This window comes from Camelus dromedarius, chromosome X (assembly GCF_036321535.1).
Source record: "Camelus dromedarius isolate mCamDro1 chromosome X, mCamDro1.pat, whole genome shotgun sequence".
Classification (NCBI taxonomy): Eukaryota; Metazoa; Chordata; class Mammalia; order Artiodactyla; family Camelidae; genus Camelus; species Camelus dromedarius.
In genome coordinates, this window is record NC_087472.1 from 99,772,264 (window position 1) to 99,796,795 (window position 24,532).

The window sequence follows — 24,532 nt, forward strand, 5'->3', positions numbered from 1 at the left end:
GAGAAATATCTGTTCAAATCCTTTGCCCATTTTTAAATTGGTTTGTCATCTTTCTATTGTTGAGGTGTTAGAGTTCTTTGTATATTCTGGATATCACTTCTTTATCAGATATATGCTTTGCAAAGAGGATTTTGTAGTCTGTTGTTTTGTTTATAGAAGTAGTAGTACACGCTATTGGTGAATATTTGAAAAAATATAGTAAATTATAAAAACAAAAATATAAGACATTCTTAATTTCACCAGTCAGGGATGATTACTGTTAATATTAGTACATTTCCTATCATTTATTTTTTCATGGGCATATTATAGATATATATATATTATATGTAAGTGAAACTATCCTCAGTTATGACTTTGCCCCATACTCTTTTGACTTACTATCATATCAGAGCATTTTGAGAGAACATGGGGGATTTTAACATTTCAAAAAATCCTGGGTGGCTATTGCATGTCAGGTTCTGGGTTCAGAGCTGAGACCACAGAACGAACCACAGTGCCCCCTCTGAAGGGACTGCAGCTTGTCTGGTGAGACAGGGGTTTGTAACCAACATTTATGAACATGAGTGATACATGTGAAGACCCCCAAATGCTACACATGCGCACAGGAATGGTACCTAGTCCACCTCTGAGGGGTCTGGAAAAGCCTTCTTGGAATAGGTGAAAATGGGGCTAAATCTTGAGGCTGATCTAAGTCGGAAGGAAATTACAGCAGAAGGAACTGCATGGGCAAACGTGTGGAAGCAGGAGAGATTGTGGTGTGTGCCGGGAACCACACAGAGCTGAATGTTCCCACAGCTCAGCCTGAGTGTTGGGGAGATTGGAATGAAGCAGCCAGGCGAGGCAGTAAGTGCGAGAGCAGGAAGGCCCTTGGAGGTCAATGATGAGGAGTGTGGATTTTGTTCCCATGTCAGTGGGGGTCCTGTGGGAGGGGCTGCAGCAGGGCCGAGGCAGGGAGCCGCTGGTTCACCACGGAGCAGGAAGGGTCTGAGGAGCACTGTGGGTGATGTGGGTTGTGACAGGGAGAGGACTTCCCAAGGGCTGTGGAAATGAGGCCCAAGGAAGGACTTCCCTCCCAGGTAGGGCTGCCTGGGAATAGCCCTTGGCGGCCTCCAGACCTCACTACGACAGAAGAGGGGAGCTGTCCTTTGCTGCTGTGACCCAGCAGTATCCAAGGTCCCTGCCAGTGAGCAGGCCTGAGCTGGTCACACACCTCTCTGGAGCTTTCACCAGTGAGTCTGTTGGCAGGGGGAGCTGTCCAGTGCTGCCAAAGGCTCAAGAGTAGTGATTATCTTCCCTCAGAAAGGATATGCTTTACATATGGTTTCTGGGATTACAGCCCTAGGAATCCTGTCCTTGGAGGACCCCATATTGAGATCCCTGATCCTAGGAATACGGTTTTCCCCCTGTTGCTAACTTCCAACTTTGCTAAATAATGTTTGTTGAAAACTTTAAGGTTTTAGCCATGATAACTATTATTTGTAATTTTAGTAGTGATAGATCGTTGAGGGTTTTTTTGTGTGTAGTTTTTTTTTTTTTACTGTTGTGCTGCTTTAATTGTCTCTAAAGGGTATAATTTCATTTCTGTTGTTAATTTTTTGAATGAACATAAACTAATAAAAGATTCTTATTTTCTCTCTTTCATTTTATTAGGAATGATCAGCATTCTAATTTTACAAGATTGAAAAATACTCATGTTGATGGATTCCAAAAACCTACATGTTTTGTAAAATCAAATTTTAGAAAATTTATTCAAAAACCTTACTTGGTAAGATTGCAGTTCCAAATTTTTAAATTTTTGTACATGCCATTTTCCTTCTCAAATATATCTATATATACAGGGATCACCAATATTTTTCATTGTGTTTAGAACTGTTCGTTAAGTGAGTGTTACGATTCTTTCGTTCAGTGCTAAGGTTCTGTTGTTACTATGACAGAAAAAATGATCATCTTATTTGATGTAGCAGGATTTTATTGCATTTATTATAGTACTAGCTTTCTTTACTTAAGTTTTTTTGGAATAACTTTATTAAGGTATAATTTAAATACCATAAAATTCACCATGTTAGGTGTACAATTTAATGATTTTTTGTAAATTTACCAGGATGTGTAGCCATAACCATAATCCAGTTTTAGACTATTTTCATGACCCCAGTAAGAGCCCTCAGGCCTGTTTGACTATTTCCTGTTCCCATTCCCAGCTAACAACTAATCTACTTTCTGTTTGTAAAGATTTGCCTTTTCATAGCGCAGGTCACAAAACAGCAGCTGGCTTCCATAAGAGCAAGCAAGTGATGGCTAGGAAGATGGAAGCCAGAGTCTGTTTGTAACGTCATCTCAGAAGTGATATCCTACCACTTTGACCAAATCCCATTTGTAAGGAGCACATTACTAGATACAGGCTACACTCAAGGGCAGGAAATAACATAAGGGCCTGGATACTAGAAGGTGGGGATGATTGGGAGCCTGGTCAGAAGCTGCCTGGTATAGTTTTCCCACTGGCTCTCAATGGTTCACATCCCTTCATGTGCAAAATACACTCCTTCCTTCTCAAGGACCCCCAAAGTCTCATCTCATTACGTGTGTCTTTATGCATTTATTCAAATGTGTAGACTTAGCATAAATTCAAGATGACTACTAGGAAAGGGGTTTTATATGACTTTTCTTAAACTGGGGCGAGAAATAAAGGTGAGAAAGTTGATTTGTGAGAAGCACAGACTCCATAGCAAATGGAGTAAATAGAAGGTTATAAGACTATTGATTTTGGAAAAAGAAACTGTCTTCAGAATGGGCCCCATCTTTTCTGTTGCCATCAAAAGATTTGGATTTTTTGTAGTTATAATCTTAATATTCTGACTTCTGATAAAGTCATGGCAGGAGCATCTACTCATATCAGTTATCTGAGTCAGCAAAACCTGTCTCCTGCAGCATTGAGAATTTGTGTTCTCAGACAGTGGTAACTCGTTAGTGACTCCTAATAATAATGGGTTTGTTTCTCTTCTGGATGCCTGAATGAATACTAGATTTACAGTCCATTTTCTGACACTCGCCCATTGTGTTATACAAGAGTATTTATTTTGTTAAACTTCTCACATTCATGAGTTAAAGTAGCCCCTCACAAACTAACATGGGTTATATGAAGGAAGATGTGTGTATGTTCGTACAGCTAAGCTACATGCTACATGTTTTGTGTCCTTAATCCCGTGCATTTAAAATGTATGTTTATTGAATGGTAAAATGAACTTCTAAAAATAAAACTCAAAGCATATTAACCCATTCTAATACTTTTTTCATGCAGAATTATCATACTATGCAGAGAAAAGACATCATTACTCACAAACCATTTAGAGATGAGGAAAACCATCAAAACCCAAGAGGCTTTAGAAGACCTTTTAAGGTATTGAGTGTTATCTTCCATTTAATTCCAGCTTTGGTTTTATACTTCAAACATAATGTTCTAAGTGTTTGTAAATTAAAAGCTATTTTTGTGATATTTCAAATTGTAGTTATAAATTAGTATTTCTGGACATTTGTAGTTCACTGTAATCAGTTTAATGCTGACCCCTTTCCTCAGGACATGATTTTTAAATATTTTTTACCAGTGGAACTTCTTTTCAGATATCACATGGAAACTCAAATACATGAAACAGATCCAGATGGAGTGGCTCTAGGTGGGGAGGCAGGCAAGGTCCCAGACTCTCCCTTTAAGCCTGCCCCTTTACCTCTAAGAAATAAGCACATAGTTATAAAGCCTTCTCCAGGATTCACTGATTGAAAAACCCAGCCCATAGACACACAACTGTCAGAGGCCTTCTGGGTCATCAGAGAAAGATTCTGGTCCAATAAGCTTTGTTAAAGCATATGTCATCACATTATGATTATTTGTACAGCTTTATCTCATGTCAGTGATACTTTTAATCAACCAACATGTTTGATTATCCAGAACACTTCATCCTTCAAACATATGGAATGGGAATTACAGTGCAAAGTGTTGTATTTCTCTCTCCTTGCTCTCAGAAGTTGAGGTGCTTTTAAATCCATCTTGACTGAATTTCCTGCTTATGATAGGTCCTTTTATCGTATTTTTCCACTCTGTGGTGTCTCTTTCCTCTACCCCCCCAAGAGAAAAGAATCTGAGCATTTTTTGGTGAAAGTTGCAGGCAAGGTGGCTAGAATAGTTAGCTCATTAGGAGGAAATTAGTATGAGCAGAAAGGTAGTATGAACAATCTCCAAACCATATACTCGGAGGGTACTTGAGTGATTCTTTAATACTTTGCCTTCTTGAGAGTCAAAATTTCTAGATGTCGAAAGATTTTTTTCATTAGGTTTAACATAATTTGTAGCCATTGCATAGATAACATTTTTAGCCAATGGTTCCTGTACCTAACAGTGTTAGGTTTTCATTAGGTTTTTTTAAAAAGCTACAGCATAGAATATATAAACATGTTTTATACCATCTTTTAATCCCTTAAGTAATGAGGCATAAAATCAACTAAAAATGTAATGTCTGCGTAGCTTAGAGACAGTGTAGGTGGGCTTCAGATTTAAGTGTTTCCTACATGTTGCTCTTCCCATTAGTCAGATATAGTCGATTGTAGTATTTTTTCTAAGACTGTTAAAAGATCTATTTCCTGTTACCCTGTCTTCTTAAGGGAAAGTTCTTTAACATTAAATTATTTTAAAAATGTTTTTCAAAATGTATGCAATAATCTTTCATCTTGACCAGTCATTTAAAGCTGTGTAATGTTATATGGTTGTTTAGAAATTCACAATTCTTTATAGTACAATAGGAGGAAGAAATAATCCTTCCTAAGAAAAGGAGCTATTTTATTAAAATTTACTTTTTACATGGATTGGACTAATTCAAAGCCAGGTAGTAATCACCTGATTAGATATGTAAAAATGGACAATGTAAATCTCAAGATTAGCTCTGATGTATCAAATTTGTACAGATAGTTTTAACAAAATTATAGTGTCTCATTATAATTCTATTTTACCTGAAATTTCTTTGTAGCTTTAAGAAAATAATTGGAAAATAGGCGTGGCATAAATACCTTTTTTATAAACTTATGTGCTTCATTATGCATAGCGTACCCATTCGTTAAATAATTGTGGAAAGAGGTATCTACTTAGTTTTTATAGTTATTCCTTTGTAGTATACAATTTATACACTTCCCACATGGAACACACAAATATTCATTGTCCTCTTATGGATACTGTAATACTGGGCAGTATGCAGGCCAGGAAATGTCTTTTTAAGTATAGCTCTTATCTTGAAAATATTTGCTATAACGGGGTTTTTATGGTAAAGAAATAGTGACTCAAATGTACGGACAAGAATAAAGTTAAGGGAGTTTTTTATTCTTAAATAGATATTGATATTTAATGTCTTCCCCTGCCCTTTTGGGATTTGATATACTTCACTAGGAATCAGAAGGCTAATTTTAGCTCATTAGAGGTTTTTAAAAGTTGTACTTGTCTTAGCATGTTAAAGTTCAAGAGCTTCAATTTATTTTAACTTAACAGTTTTAAAAATTCATTTTATGTAAAATACTTTAAAATTTATTATTATAAAATAAACTAGGTAGCTGGTTTGAGGAAAACGTACTTTATTACCATCATTAACTTTTTCCCTTTAAATATAGAATTAAGGGCAGCTCTAAGTTCCAGACATTTTTTCCATTTCTTATACTAATAAAGTAGGTTTGGAAGCTGTAGTTTTAACATTTAATTATTTTTCCCTTTACAGACCAACTTTAGAGGTGGCAGATTTCAGCCCCAATATAAATCAGGCCTAGTACAGAAGAGCTTGTACATTCAGGCTAAATATCAGCGTCTGCGGTTCGCTGGTCCAAGGGGATTTATCACTAATAAATTCAGAGAAAGATTACTGAGGAAAAAAAAGGTTAGTTGGATTATGATCATTTAAAAAATGTTGAGTGACTTTTGAACTCCTAAAGTATCCATGTTTAATAGAAAAATTGGGTTTTTAATTTAATTTTGACTTAACCTAGATTTCAGTGTTCTTACTGCATGATAGTTGACCAAAAATTTAAAGGAGCAATGGTAATAGAGTTGTGAGACTGTTTAATCTTAAAATGACTTAGCTAGTATGCCTCGAATACTTTAAATATGCCTGATGTTTGAACTTTTTACTTTAGAATTTCTGTTGTATGGTTAATCTTTGAAATGAAAATTCAGGTAAAGACTTTTAGCTGATTTATTTTAGCCTTATTACAATGTGAATTATCTAGGTACCAAAAAATATTGAACTGACTAAATAAAAAAGGGTACATAATTGCAAAATACACTAACTTTTCTTTTTCCCCAATTCATTTATATTTTTTAATTGTAATAAAATATATGTGAAATAAAATTTGCCATTTTAACCATCTTTATACAATTCACTGGCATTAGTTACATTCACAATGCTGTGCAACCATCACCACTATATTGCTAACTTTCAATATTAATAAAAAATTTCATTACTTGATCATTTGAATTGCATACTCTTTTAGTTGTGGATTGATTTTATTTAAATTTGCCGTGTTGATATTTGAAAATGCAGCATAAATATGATATAAAATTAACTTCTACAAATTATATTTCAAATGAGAACAGAAGTGTTACATCTGTTAAGTGAGGCATGTTTGTCAACTACTGACTCATTTTTGTTAATAAATTTGGGCTATTATTTTCTTCTGAGAAAAAGATGTATATCTAATGTTGCTACCAAATCATCCAACTGATTTTATAAATTTTCTCACCTTCCGTGTTTCCATAAATATTCTTGCTTGTGAAGCCTTTACATTAAGCTTATTTAGTGATTTTAGTGAAACTTATTTTTTAAAAGATGGACCAATAGAATGGAGTTGACAACTGATTTTTTTTTGAAGTTTTAAGGTTGAATAGAATATTTTCTGCAACCTCTCCCATCCCCCAGTTTTAACTGAGTGACCTAGGAGAGGTTTCCAATTTCACTGTTATGAAAGCTCTCTCTTCTTCAAAAACGTGAGTGTAATTGGAGTCACGGTCCCCTCTCATACCCCTCCCTACCATTGGATCAAGGTGCTGCTTCTCTTTCTGCCTCATGTGGCTAGTTTCTTTGCAGCAGATCTTCTAGGCATGTGTCCCCAATCACAGATGGCAGCCTGGCTGTTCTCAGGGAAGCTAGTCATTGATAGTCAGGAGGAAGGCTGAGGCAAGCCTTTTCCTCAGTTGCAAGGTTGGGTTTCAGGTACACGTTGTGTGTTTCTCTTCTGTTAGCTCTGGGCTGACCTTTGAGTATTAGCTTCAGTTAACTCCATTTTATCTCTTTTTTAGATGATTTGGGGCTCCTGAGTGCTTACTTGACTGTCTGCCTCTGCCTGCAGTTTCTATATGCTCATTGAACTTGCTCCATTTCATCATCCTTTCCTTTGGCCCACCTTGCCCAGTTCCTGCTGACCACCCAGTTCTTCCAGACCACGTTGCCTACCAGCCTCACTTAACAGCATGTAGAAACAAGACATCAAGCCTTCATCTTAGGGTAACAAGTGTGTCCTAGAAAGAGCCACAACCTGCTTTGGATCTCCAATCGTTAGGGCCTAGGCTTTTTGTGTCATCTAGAATGTAGCTCTTACAGTTAGGGTCCCAGGTAGAACATAGTCTCACCTTCCTGTTGCCTTTCACTGCCAACTGAGTGCTTTAGAATTCATCCCCACACACTAGATTTTTAAAAAATTAATGTCTAATACTCTTTTTCTTGAGCCTACCATTCTGAATGCTACTTTATATATGTTTGTGTTGTAGCTACTATGACATGAGCTTTTCCAGCCTGGGTACTGTCAGTGCCTGCAAGCAAGCCATAGCCAGGCTTTGTATAGATTTGTTTTTGAACCAGGCCCACCTCTCCAAGCATGGCATGAAATCAGATACCCTAGTATTAGCGCCCTTCTTAACAGCTGGGCTCCACACTCCCCTAACCTTTAGGGGAGGGAATGAGGCATTGCAGCTGTTCTGTTTCTGCCAAAGTCTGAACTAAGGTACTTCAGGCTTACTTGACATCAGAGCCATTCCAGGACTGCTGTGCTACTCCGGAACCCCATTCCATACGTACAGACCGACAGTTTAGACCTATTGCTCCATTTTACCTTGATTTTCATGTCCTAAAGAAAAAAGGTGAAAGCCTGAGTCTTTGGTTTCTTCCAGCGTTGCTTCATCCCAAGCTTTAGCATTGGAGGGAACTTTGGCGGTCCTGCCCTGGAGAGAAACCTTAGTCTGAGCAGCATCTGTACACTGCTTTGGCTTTTTGCCCTACTAGGGAGTTCATTGTTTTCAATTATTAGATCACCAGCTACATTAATTAAGGATGCATGCTTAATTAATCTAGGTGCCCTGGAACTTCTTGAACCTGAAATTAGATATGAACCTATGTATCCCCACATTCTTCAAAGACCAACAGGAAGATTTAGATTGATCTTGTCTGGACTTCTCACTCCCCCACCATATTGAAATGTCTGGACTGATCATTTATGGCTTGAAGTTCTTGTGATGCTCATCTGGTGTACAGTCTGGTTACTGTGCCATCAGATATGGGCTGCTTGTTTCCAACACCAAACAGCCTCAGGGAAGGGTCAGGGAGATCCTATTTATGCTCCTAATATGTCCTCTTGTTCACTTACCAGAACATTTGTGGCTTCCCTAAAACTGCATTGGCTCCTCAGCTGCCTCCCAAGTAGTAAGATTCCCAAGCAGTATTAGGAAAGTACAGAACCGAAATTCTTCCTCCTCATTCATCTTGGACTTGTCATATTAATCCCATTCTGGCACCTAGATTTCATTTTATTATGTTTCCTTTCTCTTGGATTCTGTGCTTGGGCTGGAAGATGAGGGGTTGGGAGAAATGTCTACTACTTCCTGGAATAAGGCTTGTCATTTATCGACTGTCATTCACAAGTGCCCCCATTAAGTATTCTCTGCCTATCATAGAAAGTTTTAGAAACTCTTGAGGGTCTATGATCAGATTAGAACAAAGAACCTAGTCAGAATTCATGAAGCCCCCTCTGGGAATGTTGCCTCTGAAAATCTCTTGGCAGTTGTGCATTTGGTCAGGAAAACATGGAGTTCTCAGCATCATAGATACTCCAGCAGCCTCAGGTGCCTGTAAACTAGGTGTCTACCAGACCTCTGCCCATGGATAGAAAGAGGGGGAAGGACAGAGCATAAAGACACTGCAGGGAGGAAGTTAAAGACTGGGATTCATGGCTTTGGGGGTTGAAAAAAACCTTGAAAGTCATGGAGTACAAAGATAGAACAGGAGCCAAGCTCAGATGAATCAACAGGAACCTGTTGTACACCTGCTGTGTGCCTCAAGCTGAAGTATGCTGGGGCACAAAAGGAGTGATTATTGCGATGCTTGCACAGCTCTGTGGTTATGCTGAAAACCACTGAGTTACACACTTTAAATGGATGCACTGTATGGTTTGTGAATTTTATCTCAGTAAAGCTGTTAAAAATAAAATCACACTTGCTCTCCTCCCCAGACCACTGATTTCTCCTCATGGTCCATAGCTCTCCCAGGTAGCCAGCCACACTAGAAACTTGTCCGGCTAATCCTCCCAGTTCTCCTTCCAACTGTGATTGTTCTAAGTCGTCTTATTTCTATCACTCACCCATTGCTTCGTTCAGTTCATTCATTTTCATGGCTGCATATCATTCCACTCTATGGATGTATTATATATCTCAGTGCTCTTCAAACTTCTGCTTACTTACCCTAACATTTTGAAAAACTTATCTACTTCCTTGCACATTTTTAGGTTGGTATCTAATATTTTTTGTAAGTTTTTCATAAAGGATATTTCTGCCATACTATAGAGGGTCTTAAATAAAACTGTTAAACATCATTCTCATTCTTTTAAATCTCTTCACTGAACCTGCAAACCACAAGAATTTGATAACTAACATCATCTATTTTTTAAAATATGCAATTTCTTTTAACAGTGAAAAATTTTACATCATTCCTTTTTTTTTTGACTTGAATTTGGATCCTATTCTGCTTGCCCCATAGACTTTTATCTTTGAAAATCTTTTATTGACCACCAAATCAAATATGATACCTAATATTAATCTATTACTGTGAGTGTTAAGTGTTAAATATTTCCTCTGGATTGAATTAACATTACAGTTGATCAAGATAGCATGTAATATATTATAGATTTTGTTAAGTATTGATTAGACAAAAATTTTATTGGAAAATGCATTTCTCTTTTCAATTAGTTCATGTATTCATAGATACATATTACTAGCAGAATAATAGTGTTCAAGTATCCATTCTAATTGTATTTTTTCTCTTGATAGATGTAAGTCCTGAGAAATCTTGTTTATATGACTGTATAGCTGAAAATGAAAGGACTTTTCTTATAGCGATGCCATTCGTTTCTTTGGACTCACTCTGAATTATAGGCCAAAAATCACTTAGTGATCTATCATCAAATAAATATTTTGAATGTTGTTTTACTGACAGCTTGATTTTATCCTCCTACAATTAAACAAAAGCAAAGAAATGGAAAGCTTCCGACTTGCAGAAGCATGCTATTTATTACTAGCTGCTAGGGTTGAATCACTTTCTTGCCACAATTAGTAATATTTCCAATTGTCCCCTTTTTGCGGGAAGGGGAGTCCCCAGGTAATGCAAAGTACTAAGATTCAGGATGAGAAGGTGTATCTTTCTGGTTTAGAGTGAGAGGTAGGAGACCAGCCTTAACCAATTGTACAGGCAGGTTAAGTTTAGAAAGCAAACATGGAGAATTTGAAGATCTGGAAATTAATTCCCTCCAAGCTGTCTGTATCCACATACTCACTGGAAAGTCTTCATATACCTGTCAGGGTATGTGTACCCCCGTTTGATGACTGCTGACTTACTTAACCAAGCCTCTGTTGATGATACTTTACAGGTTTTCATTATTTTGGTAACGCCACTGTGCACATTGATGTTTTGGTACCTTGCCAGAGCTCCCTTTTTATTCATTTCTGCTCTCACCAGAAGTACATGAAAGGGCCTGTTTATACCCTAGCCAGCACTCCATATTATCAGTCTTTATTACCCGTTGTTAATCTAATAGCAGAAAATAGTTCTCACTTGCCTTTCTTCAATTATTAATGAGGTGAGCGTGTTTTTTTATATGTTATTGGCCATTTGTATTTCTTCCCTCAGTTTCCTTATTCCTATGCTTTGCCAGTGTTTCTCTTTTTCTTATTGATTTGTGAGAGCTGTTGATTTACTAAGGGTATTAACCAGTCATACATTTTGCTGCTATTTATTTTGTTTGTCAGCTGTTGATGGTGGCTTTTATATTACAGAACTTGGAAATGTCCATGAATCTGTCATGTTTACCTTATATGGCTTTAAGATTTCACATCATGTTTATGCTTACAAAAATTCCTTACTGTGTTTCCTTTAAGCAGTTTTGTTACTGAACTCAGGTCCAGCTGCTCGCCACTTGAAAATCAATGCCCGAGAGGCAAGTGTTGGTAGAAGTGGAAAATGTTGCTTTTAATCAGAAAGCCAGCAATTTGGGAAGAAGGCCAGGACTCAGTGTCCCCAAAAGCCAACTCCCGAGGTTCTGCTCGGCCATGAAAGTTTTTAAAGGGAAAAGGGAAGTAATCTTGGTTAATCATCGAGATGGGGGCAGAGGCGTCACCATCTGCCACTGCGTGCAGCTTGTCGACTTCTTGTGATCTTTCCTTAGATGCTGTATTGTTCACACAGTTTGTGAGATGACTGAAGGGGACGCTAGGGAGGAGATCTTAATTATTTATTCTTCATTTCTACTTCTTTGATCTACAGAAAGAACCAACAGGTTAGGCAAGGCATTGTGTGATCAAAAGATTTGAAAGGTGTGCTTGGACAGGAGATGAGTAGGGCATGAGGGTGCCTGGTGTAAAGTTAGTGACAATATTGCTCTGCTATAGTGACAAGAGAAAGGGGGCCTCCTGCAGAGAGCTCTTTCCTGCCAAAAGCTGCATACAATTTTATGGTTACTTTTTTAAACATATGAATATTTGTTCTTATTTGAATTTGTTTTTATGATACAATGTGAGGTCAGGATCTAATTTTTCCTCCCGATGGACAGTCAGTTTTTCTAACACTGCTTATTGAATAGTTTGTCCTTTCCCCACTGATTGAAAATGCCACGTTTACTGTATGTCACATTCTCAGATATTCCTGGTCTGTTTTGGGAATCTTTGGAGCCTCTAACTTGCTCCCTTGTCTCCTGTGATTAGCTTAGTCTGTCCTTTCACTACTAATGCAGTTACTGTCCTGAAACACAGTCTGAATCGTATCAGTTTTGTGCCAGCACCTTCCAAGGAAGATTCTGTTGCCTACAAAAAATGAGACCAGACTTGTTAGCCAGGTCCAGCACTAAGCTACCTTTCTAATTACATGTTTCCATACAGCCTCTGCTTTTTGGAGCATAACATATGTTTTCATGTATTTCTATCTTTGTTCCTGCTATTCTCTTGGCTAGAAATAGCATCCTGATCCCCATTCTTTTCTTATTAAACCCTTCTTTGCTTTTAAGCCCCACTGAAAAGCCTTACCAGAGCCCCTCTTTAGCTCTTGTTCCATTTGATCTCTAACTGTTGCTATTTACCTTCCTGTTTCTTCCAACAAACGATCAACTCCTTGAGGCTAGAGAGTACCTCATAAGTCTTCATGTCTTCCCCTATTGGCCTTTCATAGAGTCTATCTTTAAAAATGCTTGTTGAATGGAATCAAATCTAATCTCTCCCTCTTTCTTTCACACACACACACACACATACACACTCCATAGTTCTAAAAAGTCAGCGAACAGCAGCAATTGTGTCAGGGGTCCCAGGACCACCCCAGTGCGCGGATTGGCTAGGAGGACTCAGAGGACGCAGCAGGTGGCGGCACTCACCGCTGGGCTGTGTTACAGCCGAGGCTGCACGGGTGCCACCAGCCAAGGGAACTGGCGCCCCGGGCAAAGCCCAGAGGAGCCCAGCTGCGAGTTTCCCAGAGTGTCGTCCTCTCCCACTGCGGTCACACAGGGTGTGCGTGAGCCCCCGGCGACGAGCTGTGACAGCACGTGTGAAATGTTGCCAGCCAGGGACGCTGGTTAGAGACTCAGTGCCCAGCGCTGGTCATGTAGGCGCCCCCTGCCAGCCACACCCCCAAATTCCAGACTCTGAGCGGGAAAGCGGGGTAAGTCCCGTCGTTTGTACAGACAGCTTAGGCCCTGTGAGCTCCTCATGACTTCAGGGTGAGAACCGTCCTGAAGTCCAAGTTTCCAGATGCTTACAAGGGTCAACCTTGTAAACAGGCCCATCCAAGGACAGCAGTCAGGTCTGCTGTGTTGACTCTCTCCTGCACGAGGAAATTGATGTTTAGAGAGGTTAAGTAACCTAGCCAAGGTGATCCAGCTATTAGGTAACAGTGCTAGGTCTGTCTGGCTCCAAAGCCTAGATTTTGAACTGAAATGAACTGAACTCAGTGCCCAGTGCTGGTCACGTGGGTACCCCTTGCCAGGCACATACCCAAATTCCAGACTCTGAGCAAGAAAGCAGGTATTCAGCATAGACCATATTGTTTGCACAATTTAGACACTCATCAGTGGTGAGAACTCTCCTGAAATCTAAGTTCTTAGATGCCAGCCAAGAGCTAACCTTACAAGCAGGCCTTTCAAAGGATAACGGTCAAGTATGCTGTGTTAACTCTTTTCTGTACAACCATGTTTTGAAGAGCTTAATTTCACAGATGGTAAGTGCCTAAAGAGAGGAGGAAAAAATCAATATGTTAGAAATGGTCAGAGAATGTATGCTAAGTGCTTTGATTTCTACTCTCTTCACAGAGGAGGTAGGTTGTAAGCAGAATCACGGAGAAGAGCAGGACACGGGAGGGCCTGCGGCTAAAGATCCATGTTTGGCAGGAGAATGTGGAGCTGGGTAGAGACAGGTTATGCAAACTATGGAGGCTTCAAAATCTGGGTAGAATATGAAGGGTGTGAGGTGTCAGCAGTAAGACATCTTCCTAGACTGAGAAGGAGAAAGTGGTGTCTGAGGATGATTGCTTGGTGGGCAGTGGGTAGGAAGGTTCTGGAAGGAGGCGAGATGCAGAAAGACCAACAAGGAAACACTTGCAATGACACAAGTGTCAAGTTATGAAAACCTAGGTGAGGGTGATGCTCATACGTCTAGTTCAGCATTCTGCCTAAAATAGGTTTTCACGTAATTGGAAGAATGTAGCAGGGGTCAATCCGAGAGACATTGTAGAAGCAATGTCAAGGGTGAATGTGGCTCAGAGTAATTCCACATTTTTATAAATAAGATATTTCAGTTGAAGAAAAACTGAATTTATTATACTTTGTTTTGAAAGTTGTTAGTAGGCAACAGACATTTTATTTGAAGATCAGTGTATATGATTTTTATATTATGTAATGGGTAAAGAAATAGGGTACAATGAAGTCTGCCTCTATTTAAGGGAATGATGTTGACAAAAATATATGCATATACTTTGAACATTTTGTTAACCAAAAGAGAAAGAAGAATTTTCTGTCGGAACTGTTTTTGTTTGGAATTAAACGTTTCCATACTAATACAAATGCCAAAAAATAAATCTTTCAAATTTCTTTCAGTTTTAATAATGTAAGATCCTAGTAAAAGGTAAGGCTATATGTATTAATAAGTTTTTTAATGTCTCAGAAAAAATGCCATTCTACCATTTTTGCTCTTTTATTAGTTGCATGGTCTTATGTCCAGTTTGTGGTTGGTAACTTAATATTTTGCATAGCATCACAGTATAGAATTCAGTCATTATCCTATAATCATAGTCTTATTGTGAATTCCTTTTCCTGTGTTTATTGAAGTCATACATCTTTTTACATTGTAGGTAACCATCCAAAAGCAAGAAAGCTTTCCTCCCTCTAACAGCTTTCTCTGCTGTTACCAGGCAAGCTAGAAGAGTCCATATAGTTTTAGAATTAGATACCATATGATGACAAAGATAAAATACCCATTTGAAGTTGTGCGTGTGTCATGTTAGGCTCTGTACTTGAGGGACTAAGGTTTAAGAGTCTTGATATTTTTGTCAGAGATATCCCCAGTGAAACCCACCCAAACAGCAGAATGCTGTATGGTATTCTAGCCTAACGAGAGCCATATATTTTCTCTGTCCTACTGACTATCATTTGATATCCACTTTGATGTGTTCTGTTGTTCCTTTGTGTCTTTGGGGATCCACATCACTTTGTGGGGATCTTGAGTGCGAGCAGTAAATATATTAATTAAAATATTTTGAAAATTGCAGTGTAAACAAAACTCTAGCTCAGATGTTGGAACTAATGCTTCTTTTAAAGTCTGTATTTCTTTTGTTTTCTCTCAATAGGAATATACAAACATTGTCCCAGCAATCTAATTTGGAATTGTTAGAAATGGAAACGACACTACAGGACGATATTTGGGAGCATCTTTTTTTGTCAAGAGTTAGAATTGGCACTAAAGCACTAATACTGTAACTTTCTTGATAAAATAACTTTATTTTTCCGTAGTGGAATGCTGCAACTTTTTTACACTTAACAGTTGCTTTTAAATTACAGTATTCAATTTAAAAGTTGTACTAATTACAGCTTCTTTTGCAGAAAGTCTCAAAAGGGCATTATTTGTTGACGCATTTTTCTCTGAGCATGGTTTCATAGAGAACTGAGTTATATCCAGACATTTCTATGTTGAAAGTTTCGCTTATGTAATAAAAAACAAAAACAAAAGTATCCGAATTGTATAGTGTCTGTACATGAAAGAACTTGAAACAGTGGCCTTATGGTAGCAATTTTTATACAAGATTTTTCTTTTTCTGATGACATTTTGGCTTACAACTTGAAGTTTTCTTAAGCTTCTGAAGATCAAGGTCTATATAATTCATGCATTTCATATTATGACACAGGAAGGCAAGAGAAAAGGTGCTTCAAATTTTCCATCAGGTAGTTATGAGTGCACTGAATTTTTAGTAATTGGTTCATTCGGTTTTTTCCACAACTATTTGCTCTTTTCCACTTTCAAAATGCTCTTGTTGAAAATCCATATTTTATAATCTGTATTCCATCTTTCTTTCCCTCAGGGCAAGCTTGTGCAGATCATATTTTTAAAGGCTTTTAAAAAACTGACAAGCAAAATCTCATATTGGAAACTGTACTTTACTATTACAGCATTACACAGTTTGCAAGCACATACTCTAACATGTTTATCTTCATTTTAGTTGTATTGAGTACCTACTGTGTATAAAGTAACACTGATGGGACTTTAAATGATCTTCTAGGTCTCAGTACCTTATTTCTTTATGTTTTCTCTGTTCTGCTTGATAGTGCGTATACATTCCCATTTAAATTTTTGTGAAATGTTTAATTGTAATGAAATAAAATATTGTTGCTCCTTCTGCTCGAAGCAGTTACTTGCTAGTTTGTGAGAACATTATTTTAATTTTGCATGGCAGGTATAGCCTGGGTAGGACCTACTGGTGTTTAAAACACTATTCTACACTTACAAAGTCAGAACTTGCTGCATCAAAATCTGATAAGAACTTAATTTTTCATGACTGGATTATGAAAAATCTTACTGCAAACATTTAATTTTTAAAAATATACCTTTAAAAGATAGAGCAGCCATTTCCTTAGTGGGTCAACAGTAAAGGAGGGTCAAGAGCACTTGATGCATTAAAATCGGGTAATAAATTTGGATAGATGACCTGTCTTATGCTGTGTACTGTCTCTGTAGGTCACGTTTTCCAAACATATTTAACATTCCACTTATGGTAAGGAAGAAATGCATGCACACGGTAGAAGACAACTTTATTTTGTGTTAGGTACTCATAACATCTGCCTTAAATTTTTAAATAATTTATTTCATTTATTCCCATATTCTGACGGATAGTAATAAGCCTTGAATAGCTGATCATTAGATTAACACATATTTATTGCACAGATTCTGCCCTAAAATTACAGCAGTGAACAAGAGAAGACTCATGGAGCCTGTCTTTACAGTACGAACAGTCTGATGGGAAAACAGACATTAAACATAGAAATGTAACTCAGTAAACAACATTGATACTATAGTTTGATTTTTATTTATTGTAGCACTTAAGTGTAAAATAGTTTCATTACTTAATCATTCCACAACTGATTTTAGGCATATTTGAGCATACGTTTGGCACTCTCTCAAAATGTTATTTGCAAAATACCTATTTGTAGCATGGATGTACTTAGAAAACATAGAGTGCATAAGGTCTAAAGGCTAAAAAGAAAGGCTTGCTTTATAATTTAGAGTATAAAATAAGGACAGGGGCCATGTCTGTCTTGTTCATTGTAGCATCTCCAGCTGCAAGCATCCTACTTGACACATAGTAGAAACTCATGAAATACTAGTTGCATGAATGAGTAACAAATAGAATATGTATATTAGGAACTAAATATCTTAATTTTCATGTGGAGGTTGAACAAAAGGTTATCCATGGCACTTTTTATTGACTGGAAAGAATTTGAATTCTTTAATGCATGAGACTTTAGAAAAGAAGTTGTTTTGATAAGTCACATTCATTGCTTTCTCCCTTTCCTCCTCTGTGTGGAAGGCCCTTCTCTGGCACTGGAAGACAGAGATAATAAGACACAGTTCCTGCTCTGAGGAACCTCACAGACTGGGGAGGAGATTCACAAAAGCAAAGAACTGCAATCTAGAGCGTTAAGTACTATAGCGGACGTAATCTACTCAAGGTTGAGAGAAAAATTGGCATTCCTGGTTGAGTAGCCCCTGGTCATGTTTCTTTCTTACTGGTTTCGCAAACCTCAGAAGCCACTATTCTGTTGGTGGTTTTGCTAGTTTTAAAATTAGATGGGTTGGGGAAAACTGGGTAAAGGTGTACATGGGATCTCTCTGGATTATTTCTTACAGCTTCATATAAGTCTAAAATTATCTCAGTATAAATTTCAGTTTTAAAAAGAATCAACTATAAATCTTACCACAGGGAAAAAGTACTATAAATATTTTGGAGGATACATTTTCTTTTTTTTTTTTCTATTGGAAAAAGAACTATTATACTGACATTATAATTATGTATATGCATAATATGGACCACATTTTACCCAATAAATCTTAGATTTTTAAATAGTTTTTAGGAAAAGAATGGAGATACTTTCAGGTGGAAGCAAGAAAAAGCAAGCTGGATCAGAAACTCTCCTACATTATCTAGCAAATCCAATAACCAGCAACCACAGACTGGCCCGCAGCCAGCAGACAAGGACGCAGGGAAATGATGCTCATGCAACAAAGGTGCGGCCTGACTTCAGCCCTCCCCACCTCGCTAAGTAGCACTGAGCCAAGAAACGGAGTGACGGGGGCCCCAGTATGGACAAGGGGACAGAAGAGATGACTAGGTCACATGGAGAAGAGTCTAGGAAAATCCTTGGGAAGGTGGAGTCTATGCTATTGTCTCAGGTCCTCAGCGAAAGGGGAAAGATTCACCAGGACAAGACACTCTCCAGGTCACAGAGCAGCCTGGGGCAGCCAAAGCCCCCAGTATAAGATAGGCCTTTGGGTCCAGGAGCACCAGTTCTGGATGCTTAATGGGAACCCAGAAGAGAGAGAAGGATACCAGGTTCCCCAACACAGTTTCTCGAAAAGGAATGGTTATGAGCTCTGAATGCATTAAAATACTCAACGAAGATTTTAAAATTGAGGCATCAGAGTTGTAGAATACAATATAAATGTTATAAATCTTGACAAAAATTAAAATGTGTTAATCAGTTGGGACATGGCAGGGGTGGGGTGGGGTGGGGGAAAATGGAACCAAGACTAAGAACTAACCACCTCATCTTCTGTGGCCAGGTATCAAGTTACAGTGTCTAAGATTTTGTTATATAAAATAGAATAAAACCTAGTGCCCAACCTTAAGTTGTTCATAGTCTTTTTTTCTTGACCTTAACGCAGTGGTTCTCAAAATGTGGTTCCCTAACCAGCAAAATCAGCATCTCATGTGAACTTGTTAGAAATGCAAATTCTCAGGCCCCACGCTAGACCTGCTGAATCAAAAGCTCTGATGGTGGACCCAGCTGTCTTTTAACAAGCCCTCCAGGGGATTCTGATGCACGCTCAAGTCTGAGAATCACTGGTTTCCTTAGGTTTTTTTAGGAACCCATAGCCCTTACAGTGAAAAGATATTAATCTGAAGTTCAGCAGCACCTTCAGCTTCATTTCTAATATTTTCTGTAGCATTCAAATCAAGTTAACTCTAAAACTTTTAAAAATAGAAAGTACAGTGATTCTCACCATCAGTCCTCTCCTCCGTGTACATGTGAAGAGAGAGGTCAGGACACATGCCCACCTGCTGTTAACATGGAATTTCTTAAGTGGTGAAGTTATAAGTGCCTCTTTGTGCTTTTCTGTATTGGTTGAATATAATGAGCATTGTATCGTTTTTATAAAATAAAGTCTTTTAATAAAAGTGGTAAGAATATTTCATCCTCTCCATTGTATATGTGTTACTAAAATCCATGTAAACAAGCTTTATCTCCTTAGTCCAGAAGGGTTTTACTCCTCCATCATCAAATGTGGACAAGCTTATTTAAGGTATGTGTTAACTTTTTAGTAAAATTATTGCTTTATAATATTTAACATAATTACATATAATTTGAATTCACTCAGAATAGTATGTAAAAGGAAGAAAAATTCATAACCACACTGTTCACATATTTAGTGTAAACTAACATTTTGCTATTTGTTATTAGTCTTTTTTTCTGAGCTTTTTCTTTCTGGTAGTTGAGATAATGTCTTATTTATGTATATTCGGAAGCCTTTGCACATAGTCACATAATGTGTTTGCGGTTTGTATGACAGTCAAGTCTATGTATTTTAGAGGGCAGAGGACAGAATCTCATTCCCAGAAAGCTAAAAATGTCTTACAAAATTCTGAATTATTAAAATTAGGAGAGCTGATTTGTTTTTGCTGTACACATCGTTTAAGATATGAAAAACTAGATTAAATTTTATAGATAATCTTCTAAAGTAAATTCTTACCTCAGATTCTAGTCCCTTCTAGTGATACTTAAAGTAATATTTAGTAAAGGAGAAATTGACTCCAGTGTTGGGACGTTCTTGGTGATGAGAGTTTCTTCAAGGGATTGCAGGGAACACGGTGCTGCAGACTTAATGGTCTCTTAACAACTGTGGTGAAAAACGTTGCCTAGAAGTTCCTCAGAAAGCCCATATAATGCAACAATTCCACTCCACACCCAAAAGAAGTGAAAAGAGAGACTCACATACGTGTGCTTGCGGCATTATTCACAAAAGCCCAAAGGTGGAAACAACTCAAGTGTCCATCAACAGATGAACAGATAAAGTGTGGTCTATCAATGGACTCTTACTCAGCCATAAAAGTGAATGAAGTGCTGACACATGCTACCACGGGCATAAGCCTGGTAAATGTTACGCTGAGTGAAATAAGCCAGTCACAAAAGGACAAATATTATATGATTTGACTCATATGAAATATCTAGAATAAGTTGGAAATAACTTTCTTTGTAGTTTAGAAACATTTCTCCATTGCTTTGGCTCCTGCTCCTGTATATGTGAACTATTTTTCTTTTATCCTCAGAGATTTAGGATTTTGTCTTTTTCTCTGATACTCTGAAAGTCATCGATGAGGGGTCCTGTGTATGAGTCTTTCATGCAGGACTCTGAGCTCCTGCTGGGCCCCTTCTGTGATCATCTCCCTTCCACCATCTCTCTCTCCTGAAGCGCTGTCCTTACCTCCAACCCTCAAGCCAGCACTTGGCAATGTGGACTCTTTTTCAATTGTTTACTCTTCTCATCACTTTTGCTATTTATTCACTTTTTGTATCTCTTCCAGAGCTCCTGCTCTTTTGGTGTTTGTTGAATTCAGTGACTTCTTTTCCCTTCCTGTGGCTTCCCCTACCTGGTCTTCTCCCCTGGACCTCTTCTCCGTCTCCTCCAAGGCCTCTGGCCCTCTGTCTGCCCTCTTGTACTGGTCATCCTGAGAGCCCATTCCCTGGCTCTCTTCTCTCCCTCCACATTTTTCTTGGGTGATTTCATTTAGATTCATGTATTTTGATACCATGTGTTCATTAATGTTAAAAAAAAAAAAAAGTAATCTCCACCCCTGACCTCTCTTCCGTTTGTCACGTACAAATTTTCACCGGAATGTCCTACAACCATCTCAAACTCACTCTGCCTGAAACTGAACTGAACCCCAAAAGTGTTCTTCCTCTGTTCATGATCTCAGGTAATAGCTCCCTAATTCACAAAGAGACTCAGAATCCAGGCAGTCCCTTCAGAGTCTGTTTTTTTCCAATTTTTGAAAAAAAAAAATCTCTCCTTGAATGACCAGCCATGACTTGATCTCACCTTTCTCACATCTGATCTTTGTTAAGTACCCGGTGCGGTGTGCAAGGCAGGTGGTGGGTAACATTGCCACAGCTTTGAGATGACCAGAGGTTAAATGGCTTTCCCAAGGTTATGTAGTTACTGCGAGGTGGAATTGGCAGCCAAGCCTAAGGCTCAGTCTCGCCTGTTCTGACCGTATGAATAACAGGTCACAAGTACCAAGTGCTTACTCTGTGTCAGGCAACGGCCTAGCACTCTCCATGTATTAGCTCATTTCATCTTCAAAGACAAACGATGAGGTAGGTACTAGCATTATCTCTATTATACAGATGAGGAAACTGAGGCACAGAGAAGGGAAGTAACTGCCCAAGATCACCAGCTAATAAGTGCCAGAGCCATGTTTCAGACCCAGAAAGAATTTCTTTCTTACAGTCAAGTTTGTTAAGTATGACTTTATATACAGTAAAATTCACCCTTTTAAGGCATACAGTTCAGTAACTTTTGACAAATCTATACTGTCATTTAACCACCACCACAGTCAAAATATAAAATATTTTAATTACCACCCAATGTTCCTTTGTGCCCCTTTGTGGGCAATCCCCTCTCCCACCCCAAACAAACAAGTATGTGTTTTCTACCCCTATAATTCTACCTTTTCCAGAATGCCGTATACATGGAATCATACAGTATGTGGCCTGTTGTGTCTGACTTATTTCAGTTAACATAATGCTTTTGAGATTCGTCCATGTTGTTGAATATATCTCACTAATTCGTTCCTTTTTATTGCTAAGTAAGTATTTCATTGTCTGGATGTACCATAATCTACTTACACATTCACTACTTGATGAAAATTTGTTCCTTCTACCTTTCAGCAATTATGAATTAAGTACAGGTCTTTATGTAGGCATATCTTTTTTAAAATAATTTTTCTTTTTTGGGGGGGTAACTAGGTTTTATGTATTTATGTATTCATTTATTTTAATAGCGGTACTGGGGATTGAACCCAGGACCTCCTGCATGCTAAGCACATGCCCTACCATTGAGCTCTACCCTCCCCACCCATGTAGGCATATCTTTTTATTTCAATTAGGTAAATACCTAGAAGTGAGACTGTCAGGTCATAGGGTAAGTATATGTTTACTTGGTGAGAAATAACCAAACCATTTTTTAATTGTATCTTTTTACACTCTCATTAGCAATTTATGAATGTTCCTGTGACTCCACGCCCATGCCAGTCTCAGTTATTTTGTTTGTGTGTTTTCAGCCATTCGTAGTTGTGAAGTGGCATTTTCTTAGCGGCTAATGATGTTAAGCATCTTTTCATGTGCTTATTTGCCAGTCCTCTTACCCACTCCGCTAGCCTCCCGCTCAGAAAAGTGGACCAAACACATAAAATCCCTCAAATGTGCTGTGCTCTCCTGCCTTTGTACCTGTTCACGTGCTCTTTCCATTTCCATTGTCCCAAATGCCCTTTCCCTGTATTGGCCTGGTTATTTGCTTCATACCTGACCCTTATGACGCAGATTGGTAGCTTTCCCAACCAAGCCTCACCAAGTTAGCTGCTCCTCCTCTGGGCTCCCGGAATACCTAAACACACCTGTGCTTAAGCCCTTAAAGGCACCGAATAGGAACCACAGCGTATTTCTCTCTTCCCTCCATCTAACGCCACACCTGACATAGGAGTAGCTAAAAAAAAAAACAAACAACAACAACAAAAAACTTATTGAATGTCCAAAGGCCTCCATATTAGCCAAAACCTTGTAGTGGCTTCTTGGTACCTACAGACAAAAGAGTCCAAATTCTAGCATCTGGCTTATGAAGTACTTGGAGACAAAGGTAGGAAGGTGAGCTGCTTTTCAGGTTTCCTAGGTACCCAACTTCCTCTCACGAGCTCTCCTAGCAGCCCTGTTTCACAGTTTCCTGCAGACGAGAGGATGGAGCATGAAGGGAACCATCCGACACCAGGCGTCTGCTCCGTGACAGGTGCTAAGTGGTAAGCTGTCTCACGGGTTGCCCTCACTGGGCTTTCTCCTGGCCTCAAGCCTTGGCTTCTTTGTTCCCCTCCCCAGCCTCTTTGCCACCAGTTCAAGTCCCACCTAGTTTTCCAGATGAGCATTTCTACCAGTATCTTAGTCCGCGTTTCCCCACATCAGATCCTTAACACCTCAAGAACAGACATCTTGCAATTTCCCTTACACTGTTAGGGTTGGAGGCTACCAGCCACAGAGCAGTCCTCAGTAAATATTGTAGATGTTAAAAACAGCAATGAAATCTAGAAAAAATTGGGTTTTTGTAGTAGATCAGTATTGGGGGTGGGAAAGAATCCTTCGTTGTTTTCATGAGGCCGAGGTGTAGTTCTAATTATTCCACCAAATTTAGAAACACATGACATCATACATTTTGACCAATTGTCTATCTATCCATCTTTCTAAAACTTTTTTTAATTTGGAAATAATTTTAAATGTACAGAAAAGTTTCAAGAATAGTACAAGGAGCCATATACCATTTACCCAGATCCACCTGGTAACAGTTTCCATTTGCTTTATCATTGTTCTGTGTGTGTATGCATACATATGCACATACATTTTTTTCTGAATTATTTGAGAGAAGGTTTCACACAGCGTTACCCATTTACCTCTCAATACGTCAGTGAATGTTTCCTAAGAACAAGGACATTCTCTTACATAACTATAGTAGTTATCAACATCAGGAAATTTAACATTGATAATGGTGATCATTTTGTAATGTATAAAAACATCAAATCACTGTGTTGTACAGCTAAAACTAATATAATATTATAAGTCACTTATACTTTAGTTAAAAATATATATATATGAAAAGTTAACATTGATAGAGTACTTTTATCTAGTTTTTGGTCCATATTCCAAATGTGTCAGTTTCCTAGGACTGCTGTAACAAATTACCACAAACTTAGTGACTTAAAACAACACAAATTTATTATCTTATAGTTCTGAGGACAGAAGTCTGAAATGGGCCTCATTGGGCTACAGTTGAGGCGTCAGCAGGGCTCCATTCCCGGCCAGAATACTATATAAATGATGCCGTGGGCCTCTCAGGAGGAACATCCATCTGCGTCTCACTGATGATGTTCATTTCGATCACCTGGTCAAGGAGTTGTCTATTCTTTCC

The 24,532-nt window shown here is 38.3% G+C and overlaps 1 protein-coding gene across 9 annotated transcripts in view; it reads left to right on the forward strand.

The window, feature by feature from the left end:
- Positions 1-16,427, forward strand: part of BCLAF3 (BCLAF1 and THRAP3 family member 3) — a 49,439-nt gene extending 33,012 nt beyond the window's left edge. For 7 of the 9 annotated variants that reach the window (XM_064483343.1, XM_064483351.1, XM_064483345.1 and 4 more), the window contains 4 exons: positions 1,651-1,765; positions 3,296-3,394; positions 5,748-5,903; positions 15,384-16,427. In XM_064483343.1, the coding sequence (XP_064339413.1) occupies positions 1,651-1,765; positions 3,296-3,394; positions 5,748-5,903; positions 15,384-15,413 (400 nt within the window). In that variant the 3' untranslated portion in view covers positions 15,414-16,427. The remainder of the gene's footprint in view (positions 1-1,650; positions 1,766-3,295; positions 3,395-5,747; positions 5,904-15,383) is intronic. The other 2 variants (XM_064483348.1, XM_064483349.1) reach the window with 2 other exon arrangements.
- The last annotated feature ends 8,105 nt before the right edge of the window (positions 16,428-24,532 follow it).